This window comes from Neopsephotus bourkii, unplaced genomic scaffold, assembly GCF_033783945.1.
Source record: "Neopsephotus bourkii isolate Nb327-2 ecotype Australia unplaced genomic scaffold, CSIRO-AGI_Nbou_v1 NB_1768, whole genome shotgun sequence".
NCBI lineage: Eukaryota > Metazoa > Chordata > Aves > Psittaciformes > Psittacidae > Neopsephotus > Neopsephotus bourkii.
Window position 1 is genome coordinate 3537763 of NW_026902242.1, and position 23642 is coordinate 3561404.

At 44.5% G+C, this 23642-nt stretch overlaps 1 protein-coding gene across 5 annotated transcripts in view; it reads left to right on the plus strand.

Moving 5' to 3' along the window:
* The window catches only part of PLPPR5 (phospholipid phosphatase related 5), a 122107-nt gene that overhangs the window by 49073 nt on the left and 49392 nt on the right, over nt 1–23642 (plus strand). For 2 of the 5 annotated variants that reach the window (XM_061379127.1, XM_061379124.1), the window contains one exon: nt 6930–7118. In XM_061379127.1, the coding sequence (XP_061235111.1) occupies nt 6930–7118 (189 nt within the window). Of the gene's footprint in view, nt 1–3327; nt 3448–6730; nt 7119–23642 lie in introns of those variants that run through there. The other 3 variants (XM_061379125.1, XM_061379126.1, XM_061379128.1) reach the window with 3 other exon arrangements.

Here is a 23642-nt window from a genome sequence, read left to right on the forward strand (position 1 = left end):
ACTGTTCAGCCTGGAGAAGAGAAGCTGCATGGAGACCTCAGAGCAGCTTCCAGTGTCTGAAGGGGGGCCATAGGGATGCTGGGGATGAACTCCTCATTAGGGACTGTAGTGACAGGACAAAGGGTAATGGGTTAAAACAAACAGGGGAAGTTTAGATTGGATATAAGGAGGAAATTCTTTACTGTGAGGGTGGTGAGGCACTGGAATGGGTTGCCCAGGGAAGTTGCGAATGCTCCATCCCTGGCAGTGTTCAGTGCCAGGTTGGACAGAGCCTTGGGTGACATGGTTTAGTGTGAGGTGTCCCTGTCCATGGCAGGGGGTTGGAACTTGATGATCTTAAGGTCCTTTCCAACCCTAACTATTCTATGGTTCAATAAGTTGTGTTATTAGTCTCACTGTTTGTAATAAAAAGGTACAAAAAAGAATGCAAACTACAACACAGCAAACCACTGTATTCAAATGATTGAAATTAATTCAGTAAAGGGAGTTTCAGGATTGGGCTGTAAAACCTTCAGGCATTCTACAGATGTCTGAGCTAATGTTGGATTATGTACAAAATGGGCTGCTCAGATACATACACTGAACTGCACAGGGCAGGTCTGTGTGACTCACTTGACTACCATAGGTAGGAAAGGCAGCAGTGCTCTGCTGCTGTTCAGTATGTGTTGTATCAGTCTTCCAAGGAGTCACTGATTACCTTGGAAAGGAGTTTTCTTTCATCAGAAGTAGTGATACCAATGTTGGTATTTTGGGTGAATGAGATGAGGAGGTTTATTCCAAAATCCTGAGGTTTTACAGACCCTTTCCAGTGGTGCCCTGCGACAACATGAGGAGCAGTGGCCATAAACTAACACACACCAAGTGTCACCTCAACATGAGCAAGAACTTCTTTACGTGAGGGTGTCAGAGCCCTGGCACAGGCTGCCCAGGGGGTTGTACTGGGTGATCTCCAGAGGCCCCTTCAATCACTCCTGTGAGTCTGTGATTTTCATTGAGCCAGTTATGCCAGAGGTTCCAAGTTTTCCATCAGTTTGTACAGTGCTGCAGTTACTGAAGATGTGTCTACCGATGAAGATAACCTCAGAGCTGCGGTGATCATTTTCCAAATAGGCTGTTTTCCTAAGTTTATCTTGGGTAAGATTAAATAATCACTATTTGAGCTTTCAGATGTGACTGTTTCATTTCCCATTGACAAAACTGTGTTCTGTAGTGTTTTATTTTGGCACTGTCATGGTAGATGTGCTTGTACAGGTTTTAGTTCTGAGGATGTACAGCCCAGAGGTACATGGTGTCCCTCTGGCATAGCAAATTTCAATTCTCACCTATGAAGAACTCCCTGCAGGAATACTTAATCTGAAGATAGCAAGCAGATTTAAGAAGATTAATTTTCTTATTGATGTAAACACTGACTAAGTAACTAATGTGCTATGACTGCTATTCATTATATCAAACTCAATCATTTCATTGTTGCCTTGTCCCCCTCCTCCTCCTTTGCTTCATCTCCAGCTGCTCACTCTCTCTGGTATTTGCACTGTGTCGTATGAGGTACCCAAGTTTACTAGGGCAAAATGTTATCTTCTGTGGAAATAGGGTTTAGCTGCACATAAAACCGCAGTACAAATGTAATGTTAATGCTTGTGCTGTTGCTAATTTGACTGTCCTTTTCTCTCTGTGTAACTCTTGAAAAGTACTGTTCCTATTATGGAGCTAGTTGAGCTATGTGCCAGTGAATGTTAAGGATAAAATTGGTCTTACTAGAGCCCTTTAAAAGAAGAGTGCTAGTCAAAGCCAGTCATCAGCACTCGATTCGTTATTGTTGCAAGCGCTATCTTCAGAAATTGGTATTTCTTAGGATGGATTGAATGACATTTTCATAGGATGATTCATCCTGCCCCAATGTAGTGGCGCTTAGTCACCTACTAGAGTTGTCTCTCTCCATCAACTAGGTATGAAGACCATATGAAAAGCTTCTATTTGGTGCCTAACCTGTTTGAATCATACTGCAAGTGTTCTGGGCACAGCCCCCATTTCTAACTCCTTCCTGCTTCTGTTCCAACTGCTAGAAAGTGATTTTTCTCTTGCATTATGATGGTCCTACAAGCATAGATCTTAGCATTTACATGCCCTGGCCTTTAGGACTTAAATCACTGCATATCATGAAACAATTTAATTAAACAAAATGTCCTTTTAGTTATTCTTAACAGTATCTGTCATTAAATATATTAAATATATTGCGTATTGGCAGAGTAAAGCCAAATTGTATCAAATAACAAAGTACTACCTTGCCTGCTCTTTGCCAAATTAGGGGGCTTTTCCCAGTTTCCTTCCTGGATAAAGCCAGGAAGTATCTAAAGATTTTGGTTCATTCTGTCCCTTCCTTGCTGCTGTGCCATCAACACGGATGCAGCATTCCCTTCAGAAACGGTAGGTTTATTGTAGTAGTGTGGAGATGTAACAAGGAAGCGGCCATGGTGTTCCCATGACAGCTGCTGGCATGCTGGGAAAGCATGAAAGAGGTAAATAGAAAGGGAAAAGCAGTGGATTATTTGATACCAGTTCTTAGTTTTCTTCCCACTGAGGAGGTTTTGTTGGGTTGTCTTTGTTTCTGTATTCCCTTTTGCCATAGCAATATAGAACTAGAAAAGAGTATGAAAGGTGCTGATGTAAGCACATGAAAGTGTAGTGAATGTGGTTTGAAATTGGAAAGATCCCCTTGTAATGAAGGTCATGATTTCAAAGTATTGCAGAACAGTGAAGCTAAGGTTTCCCTTAGTCTGTGCTGCTTACACTTGTGTCTCCTGGGCTGATATTTCACTTAAAATTAAGTAGTAAATGAAAAGAGCAAGATAAACCCATGAGGAATACCATGGGGACTCCTGCTCTGAGATCAGTGGTGCTCTTCGCAAGAAAGGTACTTTCCAAACCCTGTCTGTCACTTGAGTTTCAACTGACAATTCTATCGATAGCCTTCTGAAACAAAACTTGTGGGTTCCGGGCTTTTCTCTGCCGTTCTGCTGTCATTGCATAGAACGGACATAAAGCAGCAGGGAATACTGTGATACTGTTTAGCAGAATATATTTAGCTGTCTGCATTAGTCACTGGGGACTGTGTTCTTGTGCTTCTGTTTGTTTGATTTAATACGTGTTTGCGTATTGAACCATGCAGCAGATAAACATCACATTCATTATAATAAAAAGTAGAGCTCTGGTTTTACTTGATCAGGTACCTGCATGTCCAGGAAGGCAAGAGCAGGCCTTGTGTACAAGTATTAAAAGAAAGCAATATGATAGTCTTTTTTGCTTTTGTCTAAGCAGCTTGTGGAGCTTTGACCTGCCTCCCCTATGCATTGCGAAGCATTTCTGCCCCTCATTGTTAAAACAAATAGCAGCCTGCATCGTGCAACAGTCAACTTCTATGAGGAGAGCATCAGCAAGGATCAAGTGTGTGTATGCTTTTCAAGTGGGGCAAGTCAGATAGAAGGAATCCAGGTTTGAACTTCATCACCTGCAAGAAACCAAGCCTTGCAGACTTGTCCTAAGGCAAGAAAATGCTTTAAATGGGAGTGGAGGAAGAAGGGGCTGAGAAAGGATAGAACAGGGGAAGTTCAGGTTAGATCTAAGGCAGAAGCTCTTCCCTGTGAGGGTGCTGAGGCACTGGCACAGGGTGCCCAGAGAAGCTGTGGCTGCCCCATCCCTGGCAGTGTTCAAGGCCAGGTTGGACACAGGGGCTTGGAGCAACCTGCTCTAGTGTGAGGTGTCCCTGCCTGTGGCAGGGGTTGGAACTGGATGAGCTTAAGGTCCTTTCCAACCCAAACCAGTCTGGGATTCTATGACTCTATATGGGATGACAGTGCCAGGGCAGGTCTTACCTCTATAAAAAGAAATAACAGTCCTTCAGTATTTTCAGAAACAATAAGTTTACAGGGCCTTCAAAGACTGAAAATACAGATTTTTTATATATATATACCTTCTGCTTTAAAGCTTTTTGGCATCTGCTCATTTACTCCATAGTTGAGCCCCTTGCTAATCAATAAGGTGACCTTATTGCTTTTTTCACCTAATGGTCTTTAAAACCTGGACGTTTGAGAGGGGGAATAATTAATTCCCTTAATTCCTCAGTGAAGCACCAAGTTGATAATCAGTCCATTTCCCATGGAGCACCACTTTTTGGGGATGAAAAGCAGAGCCTGACGTTTTGATGCCTTAGGTTTTTTTCTGCAGTTACCTGTGTTGGCTCAGATAGCTCTGAGATGACTACCAAGGAAGGTGACTTTAAACCTCCTCTTGGCCTTATATCCTGTATTCTTTGGTTTGTAACTCTACTAAATGGCCAGTCTACCTGGAGTATTTGAAGCATGGACACCAGACTGAGCCAAATAACACAAGTGAATCTTGTATCCAATAGATTGTTAGTTGCACACCATGTTTTTAGATGCTTTCAAGTTAAATATTAGAGGCTAAATAGTGCCAATGTTGCAGAGTAACAGAAAAGCATAAAGACAAACTCTCTTCTTTGTCATGCCCCTTAATAATTCCTTTAAGTCTTGTACTTCACTTAGTGGCAGCCAACATACACTTGCTAACGTTTGTGTCTCAAGTGGAGTACAAAGCAAAACTGCTCTCTGTGTCAGTGGTTGGACATTCAGAGTGGCTCTGGGATCTCCATCCTTTGAGCTACTTGGCAGTTGACTGGACTTAGCACCAGCAGGAGCTGTGTTGAGCGGGTGGTTGGACTATGTGACCTGCAGAGATTCCTTCCGAAACCTGCCATCCCAAATCCGTCGGAGGTTCTGACAACAGCTTCAAACAGGTTTTGTAAAACCAGGACTTTTATACCCTCTAACTCCTACGTGCAGTAGCTCCATTGGTATAGTTGTAATAGCAGTTGGCTTGTAATAGCAAAACGTAGGAGTACTTTATTAGCTGGTTACTGGGAAAAGGTCAATTCCCTCCAGTGCCTGTTTTTGACAGAAACACCAGTGTCTCTAGTCCATCCACTCAAACAGAACAGAAGAGCTGAGCCTAGTGCTCACTGCAGTCCTGCTGTTGAGTTTGGTCTTTGGAGGGGGGTTAGGTTCTGTGCAGTCTCTGGGATTAAGTGTAGGTTTTTATGTGTGTGGTAATGGCTACTGGGCTGTGCTAAAGAAATGAGGAAGATAAGCTCTGTGCTAGGCAGAGTTGACCACCAGATGTCTCATGTCTCACTACATACCGTTCACAGAGGAAGGGAGCTACTCAGGGAAGTCTGGAGAGTGCCATGTAAATGGAACACTTTGGCTGCTTCTGGGGAGTATGTTAAGAACACATAAAAATAGCCTGGATGTGGAATCCAGGCATGAAGAGTGTGTTCTGCTAGGGCTGGTTAAAAATAAATGCAGAGAGACTAGCATCACTGAATGGAACAAGATTCTTCAGAGGGGGGAGGGAAACGAACAGTTAAAGGCCAAGTATAGCACTGGAAGAACGATTACACATTATAACCGTTTGATTATAAATCAAGTCTCATTTGTGATTTCTAACAGCCTTTGCTAAGTATCCAAATGGAATCTTTAAGGTGAAGGTGTCCCTTTGAAGACTGTTTCCTGGCCATACAATGTTTTGGGGCAGGCGGGGATGACCTTTAAGTGACTTTTTAACTCTTGGCTTTGGGAATCCAGAATAGAGCCTGCACACAGTGAAGCTGTACAAGCACTGGGCACAGCCAACTATCCCTAAGTGTATGTGTATGAGCTACAGATGTATTTTCAAATGGAGCTCTTTTGTGTTTGTATATACTCCCACTTTGAGCATTGTGCGCAGTCCTGGTGTCCTCAACATAAGAAGGACGTGGAGCTGTTGGGGCAAGTTCAGGGGAGGCCATGAGGATGAATGAGCAGGCGCTGGAGCAGCTCCTGTATGAAGCCAGGCTGAGAACATTGCAGCTGTTCAGCCTAGAGAAGAGAAGCTGTGTGGAGACCTCAGAGCAGCTTCCAGTGTCTGAAGGTGGCTACAAGGATGCTGGAGAGGGACTCTTCATCAGGGACTGTAGCGATAGGACAAGGGGTGATGGGTTCAAACTGAAACAGGGGAAGTTCAGGTTAGATCTAAGGCAGAAGCTCTTCCCTGTGAGGGTGCTGAGGTGCTGGCACAGGGTGCCCAGAGAAGCTGTGGCTGCCCCATCCCTGGCAGTGTTCAAGGCCAGGTTAGACACAGGGGCTTGGAGCAACCTGGTCTAGTGTGAGGTGTCCCTGCCTGGGGCAGGAGATTGGAACTGGCTGATCTTAAGGCCCTTTCTAACACAAACCAGTCTGGGATTCTGGGATTCTATGCAGAATTCTTCCCAGCCCTGGAGCAGACTGTCCTCTTACTCTGGGACTTCACTTGGCTGAGGATAGCTTCATGTCCAGCTACCCGTTTTCTTTACTAAGGCTTTAAACATCACTTCCTTTCATAGCTACCCATATACTTCGGAGTCTGTATTTCCAGTTGGAGCCATTTACAAACAGCCGCGATCCGGGTACCTCCCAGTGCTCCGGGAGCATCCTTTGCCCCTCGCACGGGTTCGTGCACGTCGGTGTTCAGCGAAGGACCCGTGGGGGGGGGGGGTGTCCTTAACCACGTCCGCAGGGTGGGGCCGCTCCGACGCTGCCCCCGGCCGCCCCTTCCCTCCTCCTCTTCCTCCTCCTCCTCCTCCTCCCGCTCGGGCCGGGGTCCGGCGCCGCGGCTGCTCCGGGGCGGGGCGAAGCCGCCTCCTCCCGCCACCGCGCTCCGCCCGCTGCAGGAGCCGGAGCCGGTGGCGGAGCGGCGGGCAGGGCCCCCGCTGCCCTGTGCCCAGCGCTGCCGGCCGCCGCCGCCGTGGATGCCGCCGGGGAGCGGGCGGAGCGCGGCGGCCGCCGGAGCCCACGTACATGCGAGTGCTCTCTCCGCTCAGCAGCATGCTTTACTTCCAGATGGTGATCATGGCAGGGACCGTGATGCTGGCTTACTACTTCGAGTACACGGACACCTTCGCCGTCAACGTGCAAGGCTTCTTCTGCTACGACGGCGCGTACCGAAAGCCCTACCCGGGCCCGGAGGACCGCAGCGCCGTGCCCCCGGTGCTGCTCTACTCGCTCACCGCAGGCGTGCCCGTGCTGGTGGTAAGAAGGGGCCAACCGCGACCCCACTCGGGCGACTTGTTGGGCTCCGGCGCGGCTGCGGTCGGTGGGGACCCGACCCCGGCCCCGCTGCCCACCCCGCGCCTCCGGAGGTTATTTTTAGCACGGTTTATGTAACTGGTGGTGCCGGGATTTCCAGCCCCGTTCGGGGCTTTTTGGTGAAAATAGCGTTTTCCGAAGCGTGTGTCGGTTGTCGGTGAGTGCGCGCGAGTGGACGTGGTTGTGAGCAGCCGTTTTGCTGGTATTTCACCCAGTGCTGACCAGAAAACCCCGTGTCAGCTTGGGTTTTTTGAGGGTGAAGTGGTACGTGCAAGGCGCAGGGAGCAGTTGTGCTGGATTGAGTTGTCTCTGTATGTCACGGTTACTGCTGTGTGTGCGAACTAAACCTGTGTGTCTCTAATGGAATGTGATCGTCTGTCAGTCAGGTTTAAGTAGGTGTAGCTAAAAGGAGATTTGTTTCATTGATTTTCTTTGGAGCTTGGGGAAAATAGCCAAGAGGGAAAAGCAGCAATGTGTTCCCTTTGAGTCGCTGGTTGTGTTGTCAGATAATAAGGACATGAGCATCATTTAATAATCCCTGACTATGCTGTGGAGCAAAGGCTGAGAGGGAATGAGATGGAGGTGTTTAACCATCAGGAATGGGTTATATATAGACTGCCCAGGTGCATGCATAGTTACATGTAGAGAAACTCTTTGTAAAGAGTTTATTTTAGTCAGCTGTAAGCATTGCAATGATAAAAAAAACCCCGATAAAATAAGTCCTCTTAAGAGAATAATCATTAGTTTCACAGATTAATTCCTTTTCAGAAAAAATACAACAAATATGAGAAGAAAAAGCTTCAAGGTGATCCCAGCCACAGTTCCCTTCTGCACTGTAGCACCATGAGGTCTCAGATGGTATCCAACGTAAAACCTCATGGTCAGGCTCAGCCTTGGCATTTCAGACTTGGTTCTTTTTTCCTAAGGGTTAAACGGCATCATTTGGCAAACCATGTTCTGTAGCCATTTGGTTTTCTTTTTAACATCAATTAGTTGAACATTTGATTGACCTGTTTGCTCTTTGGAACCCCCAATAGCACTGAGATGTTAAAGGTTTGCTTCGGGCGCTGATGTTTTTCCTGTCCTTCCCATCTGATGTTTGTTTTGCTTTTAATTCCATTTCTTTTGTTTGGCTCAGGAAGCCATAAAGATTATGTCCGCTATTCATGATGAGCACCTCCTTTTCCTAATCTGTGTCACCAGAATGGATTGGGAGTTTCCATTCATTTCCTAGGTGCCTGATGATTACATCAGAGAAATCACCATGACATTTTGGGTTGGCTGTCTTGTAATGAGCCTTGCTGAAAAGAGGAGAATGTAATGCCATAGAAGTGTACTTGCTCCCCCAGTCAGACAGATGCCATGCACGAGGAGGTCAGGGCATAGCAGACCATGATGCTGGTGCCTGTGTTGCACTTCCTTCTTTTAATTATAATTTTATGAACTGGAGAATTCAGCCCCATGGAATCTCATGGGTTCAACAGCATTAAAGCCTCATCATTCGTGTTACTTAATAACGGCAGCATGTTTCAGGCCTCAGGTAGGATTCTGTTCTGATTCTACTTGGCCAATGCTCCTGGATTTAGTGTTTGCATGGGACAGCTCGTGCTTGGTTGTGTCAGATACGGACATTGCCTTTGCTTGTTCTTTTCATTGGAAGAAAAGCGGAAGGCAGCATTCCTTCACCAGAGCAACTCGTCTGCTTTTAACAGTTGTTCAGCATCCTTCCCAAGATTACAGGGATTAATTAGGTTCTCTTCATTTCATTTTTCTGCTCTGTGATGGCTTGAATATAGCTGTTTTGTGTAACTTGAGTTCTTTTCCTATAACTAACGTATCCAGATGAACCATGTAACAAAGCTGGATTTCTGCCTGTAAAGATACATAGACCAGTGGAGGAAATGGATCTCTATGAATGAAATTGGATGGAACTGAAGTGAATTGTCATGAAATAGAGTTTATTAAATGCTATGATTGTGAGAGCTTTTTTTTACCACCTCTCTTTCCTTTTTTTTCTTTCTTTCTGTTAGTTTGGTGCATGAGGTTAATGTTTCTGGAGTTTTGAGATAGAGCAGCAAAGAGGTTTTACTGTGGGCTTTGGAAGAACTGGGGTTTGTTTCGGCTTTCTAAGGGATGTTCATTTGGAGCCAAGTGTTTCAAGGATGTTCACGTTCTTTTAATGCAGCTCAAGTGATGGCTCCATTGCATTGAGTTTATATGAAGTTGCTCTTAAATCAGAGACTAAATTATCTCTTTTCCAGTGACTTTCCTCTTTCTACAACTGAAGTACCAGTAGCTGGATCCGTCTTGACGATCATCTCCTCAGCAGTGGGTCTCTTGCTGCTGGGAGGCTGTCACAGAGCTGGTTGTGCAAAGGACTTGTGCCACACCAGAGCTGCAGTGGCAGACCCAATTGTAAAGCCTTGATGTAGAGCTGAGTGTGTCTGGTCACAGGGCAGCAACCAGGCCAGGTTGGACAGAGGGGCTTGGAGCAAGCTGCTCTAGTGGAAGGTGTCCCTGCCCATGGCAGGGGTTGGAGCTGGATGAGCATAAGGTCCTTTCCAACCCAAACCATTCTGTGATTCTATAGCATGCCTGTGCTGAGGCGTAAATAGCTAGCTGGGTCACTTGACAGGGATGTACCTGTGAGCAGTGTGTTAAGCCTGGAAACTTTCCTGTTGGTCTTTAAAACACTATTTCCTAATATTTTCCTTTGTCCCTAGTACAGCATTGCTGCCGTGCTTCCATCCCTGATTCTGTCTGCTTTCCCCATGCCATCCAAGGACAGATGCAGTTAGCTGTCAGGTCATAGCTTCTCAGAAGTCTGAACTGGAGAGTGGAGTTGTGGCACAGAAGTAGAGATTGCTTACTCTACTGTAATGAATGCTTGACTTGCGGGTGCTCTGCTATGGGAAGGGAAAACTGGGACTGAAGGAAGGTAGGTTTGTACTCTGCACTTGGGGCTTACTGGGTTTATATACATAGTCTGGTTGAGTATTAACAAAGTATTAGATAAATCAGGTCAGCACTGGAGCAGTCAGGCACTCGGTCTAGGTGATCTTCCAACTGAGCTACTCTATTCTACAGTATCTCCTAGGTCATGTAGAAGCTAGTAAGAAGTGAAATTGTTGTGCTGTTCACTTCAGCAGTAATGAATTTGTTGTCCACTAATAGACATCTCTGCTTGAAGTCCTTGCAGCTTCGGAGTTGTCCCAGAGAAGCTGTGGCTGCCCCATCCCTGGCAGTGTTCAAGGCCAGGTTGGATGGGGCTTGGAGCAACCTGCTCTAGTGGAAGGTGTCCCTGTCTGTGGCAGGAGGTTGGAACTGGATGAGCTTTAAGGTCCTTTCCAACCCAACCCAAACCTTTCTGTGATTCACAAGTATAACAGCATCTGTAGGAAACCCCTAGAAGCAGCCATTCTGTAGGATGAGAAGAGATTCATCTTTTCCCTTTTTCCAGTTAGTTTCCCAGCTTTTTAATGCAGGTTCCATGAATGAAGCAGCATACATTAAAACATTGGTTTTCTGTATTCTGTGGATATCTCTAAAGGGTGTATGCACTGTTTCTTATCTGCTAAATCTGTAGCTTCTGGGTTCTTCCACTGGGGAATTTTGAGGGCCCAAATGTTTGGGTTGGTTTGTGGGGTTTTGGTGGTGGTTTTTGTTGTTTGGTTGGGGTTTGTTTATTAAATAAAAGCTGACAGCATATTAACATATAACAAAATACATGGTTCATTCCAATGTTAGACTAGTATTTATGCCTTAGGTGAGTGGATGTATTTGCTTAGGAGCAGCCTAAGAGTAAAATGCTCTACAAAATGTAGATGAGGTTGAAATTGCCATTGGAAAAATGTGAAATCCCTAAGTAGGAGATGTTGTGATGGAAAAATGAGGCTCCTGCAGAGGCAGTACCCTGTGGGCTCACTTCCTTGCATCTGTCTTTGTGACTCGGGATTGAAGGCATTCTGCTGGCTTTGCGCTCCCATCTTTTTACTCTCCATAGCACTAATGTCCAGAAATCCCTGGTGTACTGAGGAATTCTCAAGTCACTTTTTCTCTCCCCCCCCCCCCCCCTTTTTTTTGTCTTGCTTTTTCTATTTCATTCTTTAAGTCAAATGTGAAGGTGAAAAGAAACACGCTTGAGTCTATTCAGATATGCAAGAAGCATAAAAGTGCTACTTGAGAGCTCAGAGCTATTTAAGCCATTTCCCAAAGTGCCAGTTCTTGCTCAGTGGGCTGGTTGCTTTTTTAGACTCGTTATGACAGATGTAGCTTGGGAAATATACGTCAGTCAAATCCTTTAGCTTCCAGTAGAAGTGATTTGTAGATCTGTGAGGCCTGTTTCTTGTGTTCTCAGAATGTACAGGGTGATCAGGTTTGCATTATTTCTTTCTGGTAGATCTTAATAAGTTGGATAGCTCTAAAATACTGTTAACTGTATTTAAGGATTCTTTTAATGAGTCCAGTGCTAATATGGATTACTTAAAATGTCAAAAGTGTTTAAGCAATGATTGGTGTAAAGCTCAATGTATTGGACCTAAGATGTACACTGACTGTGGTAGAAAAGCCAGGAGGGGATGATGGCACACGTTCATTAAGATGTGCAAACAGTTTTATTATGCAAACGCTGTTTGTTCTTATTTTAAAGTAACAAGTGGATGATTACGGTATTTATGCATAAAATAGACTCTGTTTGCCTAAGTGAATTCTTAGCATATTCCTGTTTTCTCTGTAAACCAATTGAAGACTAATTTGGTTGAGGATAATCCTCTTAATATCATCATAGAAAAAAGAGCTGCCATTCAGACATAAAGTAGCATAGTCTGTTGGTTTTTAGTAGACTGGATGAATCTTTAAATGAGCACAGCCAACCAAAGAGTGGATGTGTGAAATCAGGCGTTCTGCTTCGGCTTAGCTTTAGTCAGTCACTTTCTCCTTTTTGATGGAATCATAGGATCCACCAAGTTGCAAAAGACCTTCAAGATCATCCAGTCCAACCCTTATCCCAGCACTGCCGAGGCCACCGCTAACCCATGGCACTGAGGGCCTCGTCTCCACAGTGTGTGAACACTTGCAGGGATGGTGACTCCACCAATATTTGAGGAAGGAATTTTGATACCTGGTAGAAAATACTGTACAGTGAGAGATGCACCATCACTGTGCAGGTATCGAACTTGCTCTACACCCATGCTTTAAGAAAACCAGGCTCATTCTGTGAATAGTGAGAAAGAGAAGCTGCCTTTCGACGGATCAGCACAGGTTTCATAAGCCCCTTTCTTCTTCAGTGCTGGTCTCTTGATAGTTGAGGTCTGAGCAGCTTACGAGTTGCTGAGGGATATGCAGAGACCTGAAAGAGGTGCTCTGCTGTTTTCCAGCACATAGATCTGGCTGTTGTGATTGGGCATGCTCTTACCTTGTTTTCCTTCTGGCACCTATGATTCCATGTGCTGTGGCATCAGGGACTGACTGGATTTTATTGAGTTGAGTTTTCCGAATGCTCTTGTCAGCGCAGCTTTTAGTTAACCTGTAGTTCACTGAAACTGTTCTACTCTGGTATAACTTAGTGCTGTACATGAAAAAGGGTGCTGGGTTGTGATCTGTTTCCGGGACATCCCAATATTCTGTTATCTGTTTGTCATATCTTCAGGAGAAACACAATCTGGAATTAAAGTTCTGAGAAATAAGTATCTCTGGAAATGTCCTCTCTGAAGTTGCCATGCCAGGAATCTGTCAATTTACCTCATACCTGAGGGCTTGTTCCTTAGAACAAAGCACTGCCTTCACCAATGCTTCTTCCATCTATTTTAGGCTGATTATTTTCTACCTGCCAGGAGGTTGTAGTGAGGTGGGAATGGTCTCTGCTCCCAAGGAACAAGGGGTGGGACAAGAGGAAACGGCCTCAAGCTGCACCAGGGCAGGTTTAGATGGAGCTGAGGAACAATTCCTTCCCCAGAGGGTGCTCAGGCATTTGAACAGGCTGCCCAGGGCAGGGCTGGAGTCACCGTCCCTGCAAGTGTTCACGCACCGTGGAGATGAGGCCTCAGTGCCATGGGTTAGTGGTGGCCTTGGCAGGGCTGGGAACGGTTGGACTTGATGAGCTTAAAGGGCTTTTCCAACCTGGCTGATTCCATGATTCTGTGGCTGATATTCAAATGGAAATTCCTATGTTTCAGCTTGTGCCCATTCCCCGTGAGAACCAGGGCCTGTGATTGTGAGACTACTTCCAGCTTTCTGCAGAAGGTCTCATTGACTTCCTGACCACAACAGTGTCACCCATGTTTAGCTGTCCCATAATTCTTACCCAGGAGCTCTTGGCTTGCTCTTCCTCCACCCCTAGGCAGAGCTTGATGTATTCCAGCTGCTCTCTCGCCTAAAATGCAACTTCACCACCTCACCTTGCTGGTCTGTGTCTCCTAAAAAGTAGATAGCTGTCCATGGCAGCACTGCAGTCATGCGAGCTATCTCACCATATCTAACTGCAGTGAGATCATGGCCCTGTGACTGTACTCACATCTGTAATTCTCTGTGTTTAGTCCCCATGTTTTGTGTGTTGGCTTATTCCCCAATTTGATGTGATGGTGTGAGCATTGCCACCTTGGACCCTGCACCCCAAGCCCTTTACTTTAAAGCCCATCTCACCAAGTTGGCCAACCTGCTGCCAAAGATTCCCTTGCTTTTTCTATACAGGTGGATCCCATCCTTCCCTAACAGGCTGTAGTCATCAAAGAATAGCCACTTGTCATACAAGTCATGACATGGCTGGTACCAAGTTGCTTAAGCTTCTGTAGACAGTTTGATACTTCAAGGCCAGGTTGGACACAGCCTTGAGCAGCATGGTCTAGTGTGAGATGTCCCTGCCCAATGCAGGGGGTTGGAACTGGGTGATCTTAAGGTCCTTTCCAACCCAAACCAGTCTGGGATTCTATACTATTGGAAAAAACTAAAGCACTGGGGCATAATCAGCCAGACTTCTCTCGTGCTCTGCTGCTTGAAATAGAAATGGTCTTGGTGCATCCCGGAGGAGACTGAGCTGTTCTGTCGCTTTTGCCAGAAAGAAATCAAGGCAACTTGATAAATAATACAAGGGTGCAGAGTTGCCAGCAGCTCGCTGTTACAGGGCAAAGCAATTCCAAGTGTATGTAGTGCAGTATTCATGTTTCCTTTTTTATGTCCATCTTCTAGAGCAAGCTAAAGGAATCATCCAGCAAAGTGTTCAGGGTGTGCTGTTGCTCTTTTTGGAGAGCCAGTAAGCCTCTTTGGCTAGGTAAGCAGCTGCAAGATTTGACCATCTCCCAGTGCTGTTTTGGAAATGACAATGGCAGTGCAACAGAAGATTAGAACTGCACATCCATACACTTTACCTTCTTGATTTATGACCTATTTCAATAATCCGGGAGCATCTTTGATTAGCTAAAGTGTCTTTCTGTGTCCTTCTCTTGTTGGCACATTTACAGCTCTTAAGACTACCTGAAGAAGGAATTGCCAGAGTGGTTTGCTCTGTGATCACGCTGTTCTTGAGGGACCCATTTGGCCTTTGTCTTCATAGTTTCAACCAATCCGTGCAGCTGCAACTTCTTTTCCCTGGTCCTTCTTTTTCCTTGCTTGTTTTTTTCTTCCATTCTCACATTTAGGGGGGAGGGACAAGAGAAAAAAGACAAAAGAGGTGTAAAAATTGCTGCCCTTCTCTTTGGATGTGCAGGTGCTGGGGGCTCCAGCAAGGGGGGAGTGCCAGCAGGAGGTATGAAAGCTAAGAGCCAATTTATGTCCCACCCTTCCTTTGAGAAGTGATAATTGCATTGTGGCTTTATTGAAGAATGAGAACTAAATCACACTGTTAAAAGTCTGCAGCAACTCTGGGTACCAGATGTCACGATTGGCCTGTTGGGACACATAGCAAGATAAATACATGGTTTGATAGTCTGATGCAGTTTTCATCCCAGCATAAAACCACTAATCCAAGTGAGCTGTAACTAGGAGGAACGATAAAAGATTCAGAACCACTGTGGGTTTTCTTGGGAATTCTTTGGCTCTTCCTCTTGTGCTGTGATGGTTGATACGAACAGGGCCTGCAGAAGTTATGTCTGCACTTCAAATTGAATGTATAACTTCTGCTGTGCTTCCTGTGATGCTATTTGCAAATACCAACGTTATTGAGGCCATATGCTTCATCCCTTGATGGCCTCTCTGGAAGGAAAGTGGCAAGCAGATGTGAACAAGGCTGTTTGCAGCAGCTGAATGCCTGCTTGTCCTCTAAATGATGCACTTAATGTTGAAGTGAGAAGTTGTTAATCCACCTAATCCTGCATGATGGGGGCATTTGTCTGCATTGTTTGTAATCTAAAAGAGCAGTCTTGAGGTAAGAATCAGTTTCTCAAGCAAACAATTCTTGTACATCATGCAGGATTGGGGAGATGGGGGTCCATATGATACATAATGAATGACAGCCAAAGTAGAACTGTAAGTAGCTTTAGCTGTTGTGTTTTTCAGCCTTAAAAGCAGTGTGATGTTTAAAGAGCTTTACAGTGCCCTTGCAGCATCTCTGGGATAGACTGGAGTGAGTGATGGCCCAGCTTTCATCATAAATGGCGCTTATTTAGCTGAGGTGTGATACCTCACCCGTCACATATAAAAAGCCTAGCTGAGGTGGATGTACCCTATCGCCAGCACATGTACAAGTGGTGTGCTGCTTTAATGATTAAGATCTGTTGTAAATATGCTAGTGCTTAATATTCACCCATGGTACAGTGAACGTGGCAGTGGAGAGGGCCCAGGAAAGCACTTGCTGTCTCTGATCAGCAACCAGGCTTTACTAGGATCACTTCTGTTCATCTGCAAGTGAGAATATATTTATTTTCAGTGGAAAGCACTAAGAAATCTGCTGTAGAAAACTTACTATGTGTGTGTATATATATATAAATTTATATATTATCTACTGTTAATCTAATAAATCATTTAGTACTGCTTCCCAGTTGACTTTCAATCCTGGGTGCCATTTCCTGGGATATGAAGCACCATAAAACCCCTCTCTGGTTATACTCGGTAAACTGTGGATTACACTTCTGCTTCCCATGTTGGACCACATACACTGTTCCCTGTCATTTTGCATGTACTGTATAAATGTATCATAATTACCTACTGTATAATTATGATCCGTTATATATTTCTATGAAAATGTCATTAACCTTATGTACTTATTAATGTACAACCAGTTACAAATGCAGTAGAGCTCTATTTTCATAGAATCACAGAATGGTTTGGGTTGGAAGGGACCTTCAAAGCTCAATCAGTCCAACACCCTGCAATGTGCAGGGACACTTTCAACTAGATCAGGTTGCCCAGAACCACATTTAAGGGCTTTTTCTTTACAAATAGTGTTATTCCTTCCTGCCTCTCACCCATGTAAGAGTTAGAGTATGGATGAAGGCATTCATTCCTAAACTACAGGCTTTTGTTTTCTAAATGATATGTAGAAAACCTGTCATGATCAGAAGTCAGCTCAGCAGTATCCTGCTGTTCTGATTCTTTTTTCCTTTCTCTATATAACATTTTGAAACACCCCTTCTTTTAGGCTGGTAGGTCTCATGCTGGCTCTAAAAGGGATCTGAATCATACTTTGTTGTTGTTCAAACTCTGAGTAATATTATGAGGACTTTCTTTGGTCAATTTGTAGTTTGCCACTTTATAAATCAAGTATTAAATATGAGAACCAGTAAGTGGAACCCAGCTTCCCAGCACACTTACTTTTGGTGGTACGAGGCATTTCTGTGACCTGTCCGTAGTGAGTTAGGGCTCAGACATGACTGAATTAATTCTGCTTAAAGATCTGTTAATCATGGGTCAGCAGAGCTGCAGTAACCAACCGTGTGCAACTTACAGCCTGTGGGGAGCATGAGGTGAAGTATTTGAGCTTGACCTGCTTTAATTATGGCTCAGGATAATGTATGGTACCTTATTTCACACAGTGGGTGCACAGATTGTCCGTAACATGGCTCTGCTGACTGGTGGGACCTCATATGGTCACATTGCTCCTGGATGAGGTCTGAAGTGCAGAAGTTCATCTCTGTGCAGAACAGCATGTGGACACGCCGGAGTTTCAGCATATACTCAGCAGTAGTTTGGTCATACTTACACAGATTGATTTTAGCGTCCAGAACCTCTTCACTGCTCAGTTTCTGCTTCTCCTGTTCCTATGAGGGGGGTTGTCCTTGGACCTGTTGGGGCATATCTGGGCTTGGCCAGGCTTGAGGCTGCTGCCTTGGTGCTTTCAAACTGCACAGATGTGAGTCTGAGCATCCAAAGGCCCGAGGGAGGAATGAGGAGCTTGTGCTGCATTTGACTGAAGGCCATGAGCGGGCTCATGTGAATGGTGGTGGGGACAATCTGGCTGTTACAATGGTTCTCTTTGCCCTCTTTGCCGAGCGCTCACGCTCAACTGAAGTCGGCGCTTCAGTCAGTCACAGGGATCCTTTCCAGAGCATTTAGCAAAGGCAGATGAGATCTGTAGGCAGACTGGCCTTGGGGTATGTGAGGAGTTTGTGGACATCTGCAGCTGGCAGGATAAATGCATGGAGCTCTGTCAGGCTTTGCCTTGATAAAAGGATGTGGGCACCCAAGCAGGATGTTCATTTAGCCTTTACTGCCTAGCTGTCATGTGGCAATTGTGAAAACAGGCTTCTCTGTAAAGCACTGGGAGATTTGGGCATGAAAAGAGTTAAACAAGAGCTAGGTATGTAGTAATTTTGATTTGATTATCTCAGTGTTGGTGAGTTAGTTCTAATTGCAAACTTCAATGCTACTTGAACCAGCAAGGCTTTCCTGAGGTGGAGCAGTTTATGGGAATGAGTGTGATGCTGATTGAATCTTTGTATTGTGATGCTGACTGAACCTTTGTATGGAGCTGTGTTCATTTCAAGAGTCTTTGCTTTTGAATGGACTGTGATTCTTGCATGATCAGAAGTACAAGGAATCATAAAGAAGAACCTATTCCTTTACAAACTCAAGATGTGGGTATGCACAGCACGCTGCCCCGAAATAGTCACTTTTCCGTGGTCGATTTGTAGCTGACCTGTGCTGTTAACCTCAAATGCAATGGCAAAAAAGTAATGCCTGAAAGAATGAGTTCACACACCAGAGTATCTAAACAGGGATCATAATGCCGAGCTTGTGAAGGCACCTTTCAACACAGCACGCTTTGAACTTCTCTTTCTAGTAATAACTTCAATTGCTCCAATAATGAGAGATTACATCCACTGCTAATTAAAAGCCAATGTTCACGCATTTACATAATGATCATGTATTTTATCTAATACCCCTTTACTGCCTTCACAGAGAAGACCAAATGCCAGCTCTTCTCAAGTCTGCCTTGAAGACAGCCAGTGTCAAAGCTTCCCAAGATCTGAAATTCTTAAATAGCCTCATTCATCCTTAAAACACTTTTCTCACCACTTGAGCTTTTCTTAAGGTATTTTATTAAACCAGCAGCACGTTAGCTAGTATTTTACAGTGCAAAGGAGGTGATCCTTTGGTAAGCATTAAGGTAAAGTGTTATGCCCTAGTTTATGAGTGGAAGGAGATACAGTCACATAATGAAGAAGAGTAGCTGGGCTTACTTCGGCCTGTAGTCTTCACAATTAGTTTTCAGAATACTGCTGCATGCCTAAAAGAGCTGTTTTTATGCTCTGCTGTCTTCACAGCAAAGCATACAATCTCCCCTCTGTCTTGGCATTTCCTGTACAAGGGATTTTTTGCTAAGATTTCCCACTCTTGCTGCTCCTATTTCAGCTCATTGGCTGCTGTGCTAATGAGGGCACTTGGGACTTCCTCTCCATTCAAGCACTACATTGTGTAAACTCCTAACCAGGGTCAGACAACATAGTGTTGCCAGCTGCACATCTGCAGCCATCTGGATTCGTGGCAGGAGCAGTAAAATGGACAGTGTGTAGCAGAGTTGAAAGAGTGATGAGAGTGGTGCGGATCATATTTGCAGAAAACCATAAAGTAAATGCCCTGTATTTGATCTGCAGGATGTACAGCATCGTTTCTGAAGCAGTGTTTCAACGTGTAGATGTGTTAAACAAAGACAAATGGGACTTGCTGCTGCTCTGCAGTGTTCTGTGAAGAAGCTGCTTAATTCAGTGCTGTTGCATTGTTAAGAGGCAAGCAATTATTAAAACTTGTGATGCTCATAAACAGTTCTCTGCTCCCACTTCTGTGCCTTCACTAAGATTCTGTTTCTAATAAACACCACTTCAGTGTCTTAATTAATTATAATAACATTCTTAAGGAGAAATAATTGCACACTGTGAAAGTACAGCTTTTGAGTCTGAGGGAAGAGATGCAGGTGAATGGTCACACATTGGTTCACATGTGGGCTGCTTGGGGCAGGCCTGGAAGAGGAACTTTGGATATCTTTTTCTCTCTCATCCTTTCTTACTGACCAGCATCTCTAATGACCATGTCAGGAATAAAGTCAAGGAAGTCAGGGAAGCTTCAGAAGTTACTTTTGGTAGAGCTGTGGATTCATTGCTTTGACTGTGTTACTGTCAATACAAGTCACAGTCTCTGCTTTTTATTTGGAAGCTTTTATTTGGTCATTTGCTTTCTGGCTTTCTCGGACACTAGAAATGTGGATTAAGGCTCTCAGGGTTTGTTACTCAGTAGTTTTTCTGCTTGTTTTATGCTGAGTGTACATATTACGCACAAGTAACCCCAATGTGAGATGGCTCAGATTAAAGTCAGAGATCTAGATCAGATCCCTTGCGGTAATGCTGGCAATGTGAAGATGAGAAAGCACTGTCTAAGAAGAATAATGTTATGGTAATACAGTCAGCAGTGAGCATTACAGTTGTAGACTTTTCTGTCTGATTTATTGGACCTGTTAAACCTCTTTCCCAACTATTTAGTATTACTTCTTGTAAAATTGGTTTAGCTTTCCAGTTTTTTTATCTTCTTGGGATGGCATTCATAGCTAAGATGCATTTCCACACTTTGGCTGAAGTGTTGGTTTTAATCTAGACTGCCGTAGGTTTTCACAGCTAATCCAGCCCCTTTGCATTTAGTGGGGATATTACCTTTGATTTCAGCTAGAAGATAATGACCTTAGTGTATGTGATGGGCTGGCAATTATCCTAAGAGAATTGTAAAGGTAGAGATGCTTGTACAGAGGCCATTATAGGAGTGGAGCTAGTTATGTGCTTTCAGTGAAAGTGTAGCATTGTTTTATTGAGCTGCCTACTTAGCATCATGAATCCAACCCTGATTGACAGTAACAAATACGAGTGAAAACCAATCCCGTGTGTATGTTTTGCAGACACACGTTTTGCCATAAAAATCCAGATTTCATTTTTGTGGCATTAATTCTATGTGCAACATGGTTTTCTCACGGTTATATTAGAACACAGGGTGCTTACACTGATACAATGGCCCTTCAGTTGTTTGGTGGGGATGGCATTCCTGGTTGTGGGAGTAGTGTATCTCCAAATCACGGCTGGCCTGGAGTAGACATGAGATAGAAGTAAGACAGTGTGAAAAGCAGGAAATTCAGATCTTCTCCTTCCTCTGAGCCTCTGGGAACAGTTGGCTCCAGTCACATGCTGACTGTAAAACCACTACTTTGTGAGCAGAATCTTTAAGAGATGCCTTTTATGTGATCAGTTTTTATTCAAACAGGGATGAAAGCCCGTTTATATTGAATTTTGCAACTGAATGTTCATGCTGGGTAGAAAAGTGCAGTTGTGGAGATCATTTAAGGTTTAAAGCAGTAAGTAACATTGCTGTTGGAGATGATTGTTGCTATGAGTATCATAAGCATTGGGATTGTGCTCATCAAGGAATGATGTTTTCAAGATGGGCAGAAGGGTTAAGAAACCAATCTCTCTCAACAGACAGAACAAAGTACTGCTTTCTTGGACTGGCAAGAAACAAAGGCATTTACCAAGGCCACGCCATAAGGAACTGCAGTATTTTTCACATGGATCACTTGAAGTCCAATAGAAGACTTCCTTAATACAGCTGGGTGCAGAGCTGAACATGCCATATGGAATTCGTCTTCTTATGGGGGAGATAAATGGTAGTAGAGCTTGGAATGTTTTGTTTCTCCATCTCCAACATTATGATGTTTTAAAGGTTGAAGCTAAGCACCTGCGGAAAACCTCCACATTTGATGAACAGTTCTCTTTCAAAATCCTTAATGAAATACTTGTATGTAACAACAGCCCTTTTCAGGTATCATTCAGAGATCAGTAGACTGAAATCAGTACATCACTGGTCATATTACAGCCCATCTTCCTAAGGAGATGTGTTTGTAGCATGAATTGTGGAGCTTGGAAACTCTGGATAATGGCATTCTTGTTTTTGTAAAAAGAAAATGAAAGCAACTTCAAACCTATTTGAAGAACCTTGTCTGGAGTCTTTCATCCTGAAGTAACTTTATTTTTTGAAATGTGAATTGATGCTTTTTGAATGCAGGTTTAAATCATTCTTTTCTCTTCCTCTCACCATTTTCAGATCAAAATTACTTAATTTGGGGTTGGTTTTTGGTGTAGGTTTTTGTTTTTTTAAATGTGAAGAATTTTCTCCAGATTAATAATTTTTTCCCTAGCTTTTGGATGTTTGTTTCTAAAATCAGAAAAGCCCAAAGTTCTCACCACAGTCTGTTACCCACTGCCTCTTGGAATGTGCTCACCGAGAATACTTGTCTCAGCATTGTGAAACCATGCCAGCAGTTAGATAGTTTTCGAGTTGGGTACCAGACACTTCCTTGTCCCCAGACATGTTAGCATTACTGAAGCTTATTTTCCTAGTGTCCAGGCCATTTCTAGCCCCCTGGAGAGCTGCAGTGGATACTCATCATCTCACAGCAGTATAAAAGGTTTAGGAGACACAAGGAGGGGATGGGATGGCAAGCACAGTGGGTCAAGTGGGCTGAATCTGGAGCAAATTGTCCCATCAAGGCAGGGCCAGAGCACCCCATGGGGCTGCTTGCTTGTCCCTCTGCTGCTGTTGCAGAACATCAGTTGCTCCAGAGAAGGGCCACAACATGGTCAGGGGCTGGATCACCTCTGCTGTGAGGAAGGACTGAGAGGATTGGGGTTGTTCAGCCTGGAGAGGGCTTTGGGGAGACCTTATTGTGGCCTTCCAGCTCTTAAAAGGGGCCTGTGAGAAAGATGGGGAGAGACTTTTGAGTAAGGCCTGTTGCAATAGGGCAAGGGGTGATGGGTTTAAACTGACAGAGGGAGAGTGAGCCTGGATGGGAGGAAGAAATTCTTTACAGTGAGGGTGCTTGAAACACTGGCACAGGTTGCCCAGAGAGGTGGTGGATGCCCCATCCCTGGAGACATTCCAGGTCAGGCTGGATGTGATTCTTGGCAACCTGCTCTGGTTTAAGGTGTCCCTGCTCATTGCAGGGCAGTTGGACTGGATGAGCTTTGAAGGTCCATCCAACCCAAACTAGTCTGTGATGCTGCTCTGTTTCAAATGCAGGACCTGCTGTCACACGCCAGCATTCGCCCTCTGTGGTGATGGCACAAGGCCCTTCTCTTAGATACTCACAATAGCAGGGTCCTGGTAACTGCTTCTCTAAATGCTCTTTTAGATAACCAGATTTTGCTCTAGCACTGTGGGATTCCAGCCCTGGTGACAGTGTGCTGCTGTGCAGAGGCTTTGCTTGCTGGGTAAGGCAGGCATGTTCTGAAGGAGATGCTGTTTGCATACACGAGCAACTGCTCGGTTAGGAAAAAATAAAAAGGGAGAGAAAAGGACAGTTTCAGAGACACTGGACTTAAAAATATTTAATTTCCTTCTGTTATATGGTAGTGAATGAAGATAATTTGGTGAATGATGCAGTTGTCCATGTTTCTGTGATTGTCACAGAACCCCAGCCTGGTTTTTGTTGCAAGGGACCTTAAAGCTCATCCAGCTCCAACCCCTGCCACGGGCAGGGACACCTCACACTAGAGCAGGTTGCTCCAAGCCCCTGTGTCCAACCTGGCCTTGAACACTGCCAGGGATGGGGCAGCCACAGCTTCTCTGGGCACCCTGTGCCAGCACCTCAGCACCCTCACAGGGAAGAGCTTCTGCCTTATATGTGCTTGAAGCTCCTTCCTTATCAGTGCTTGGGGTTTATGTGCCTTTTGCTTTCAGATAGCAACGAAGACTTCATGAAGTGAGCAACCTTTACTGTTGTTACGTACTCACTACATGTGCTCTGTATGGCAAAGAGCAGTAAACAATACTTCTCCCTGTCAGAAGTAATATTAGTGTTCAGTAGCGTGTAGCCATAGTTTGCAACACAGAGAAAGCCGCAGATAATATTTGACTATTAGATGTGGAACCTTATATTGCTGTTTTGTAAATGGCCATGACCAAATACATACCAACAATAAAGGTATATGTATTTTGAAAGCAGGATTGGAAAAAAAGGCTGAGTATTTTTACCCCATCTTTCTCCAGAAAAGCTATTTTCTTTTC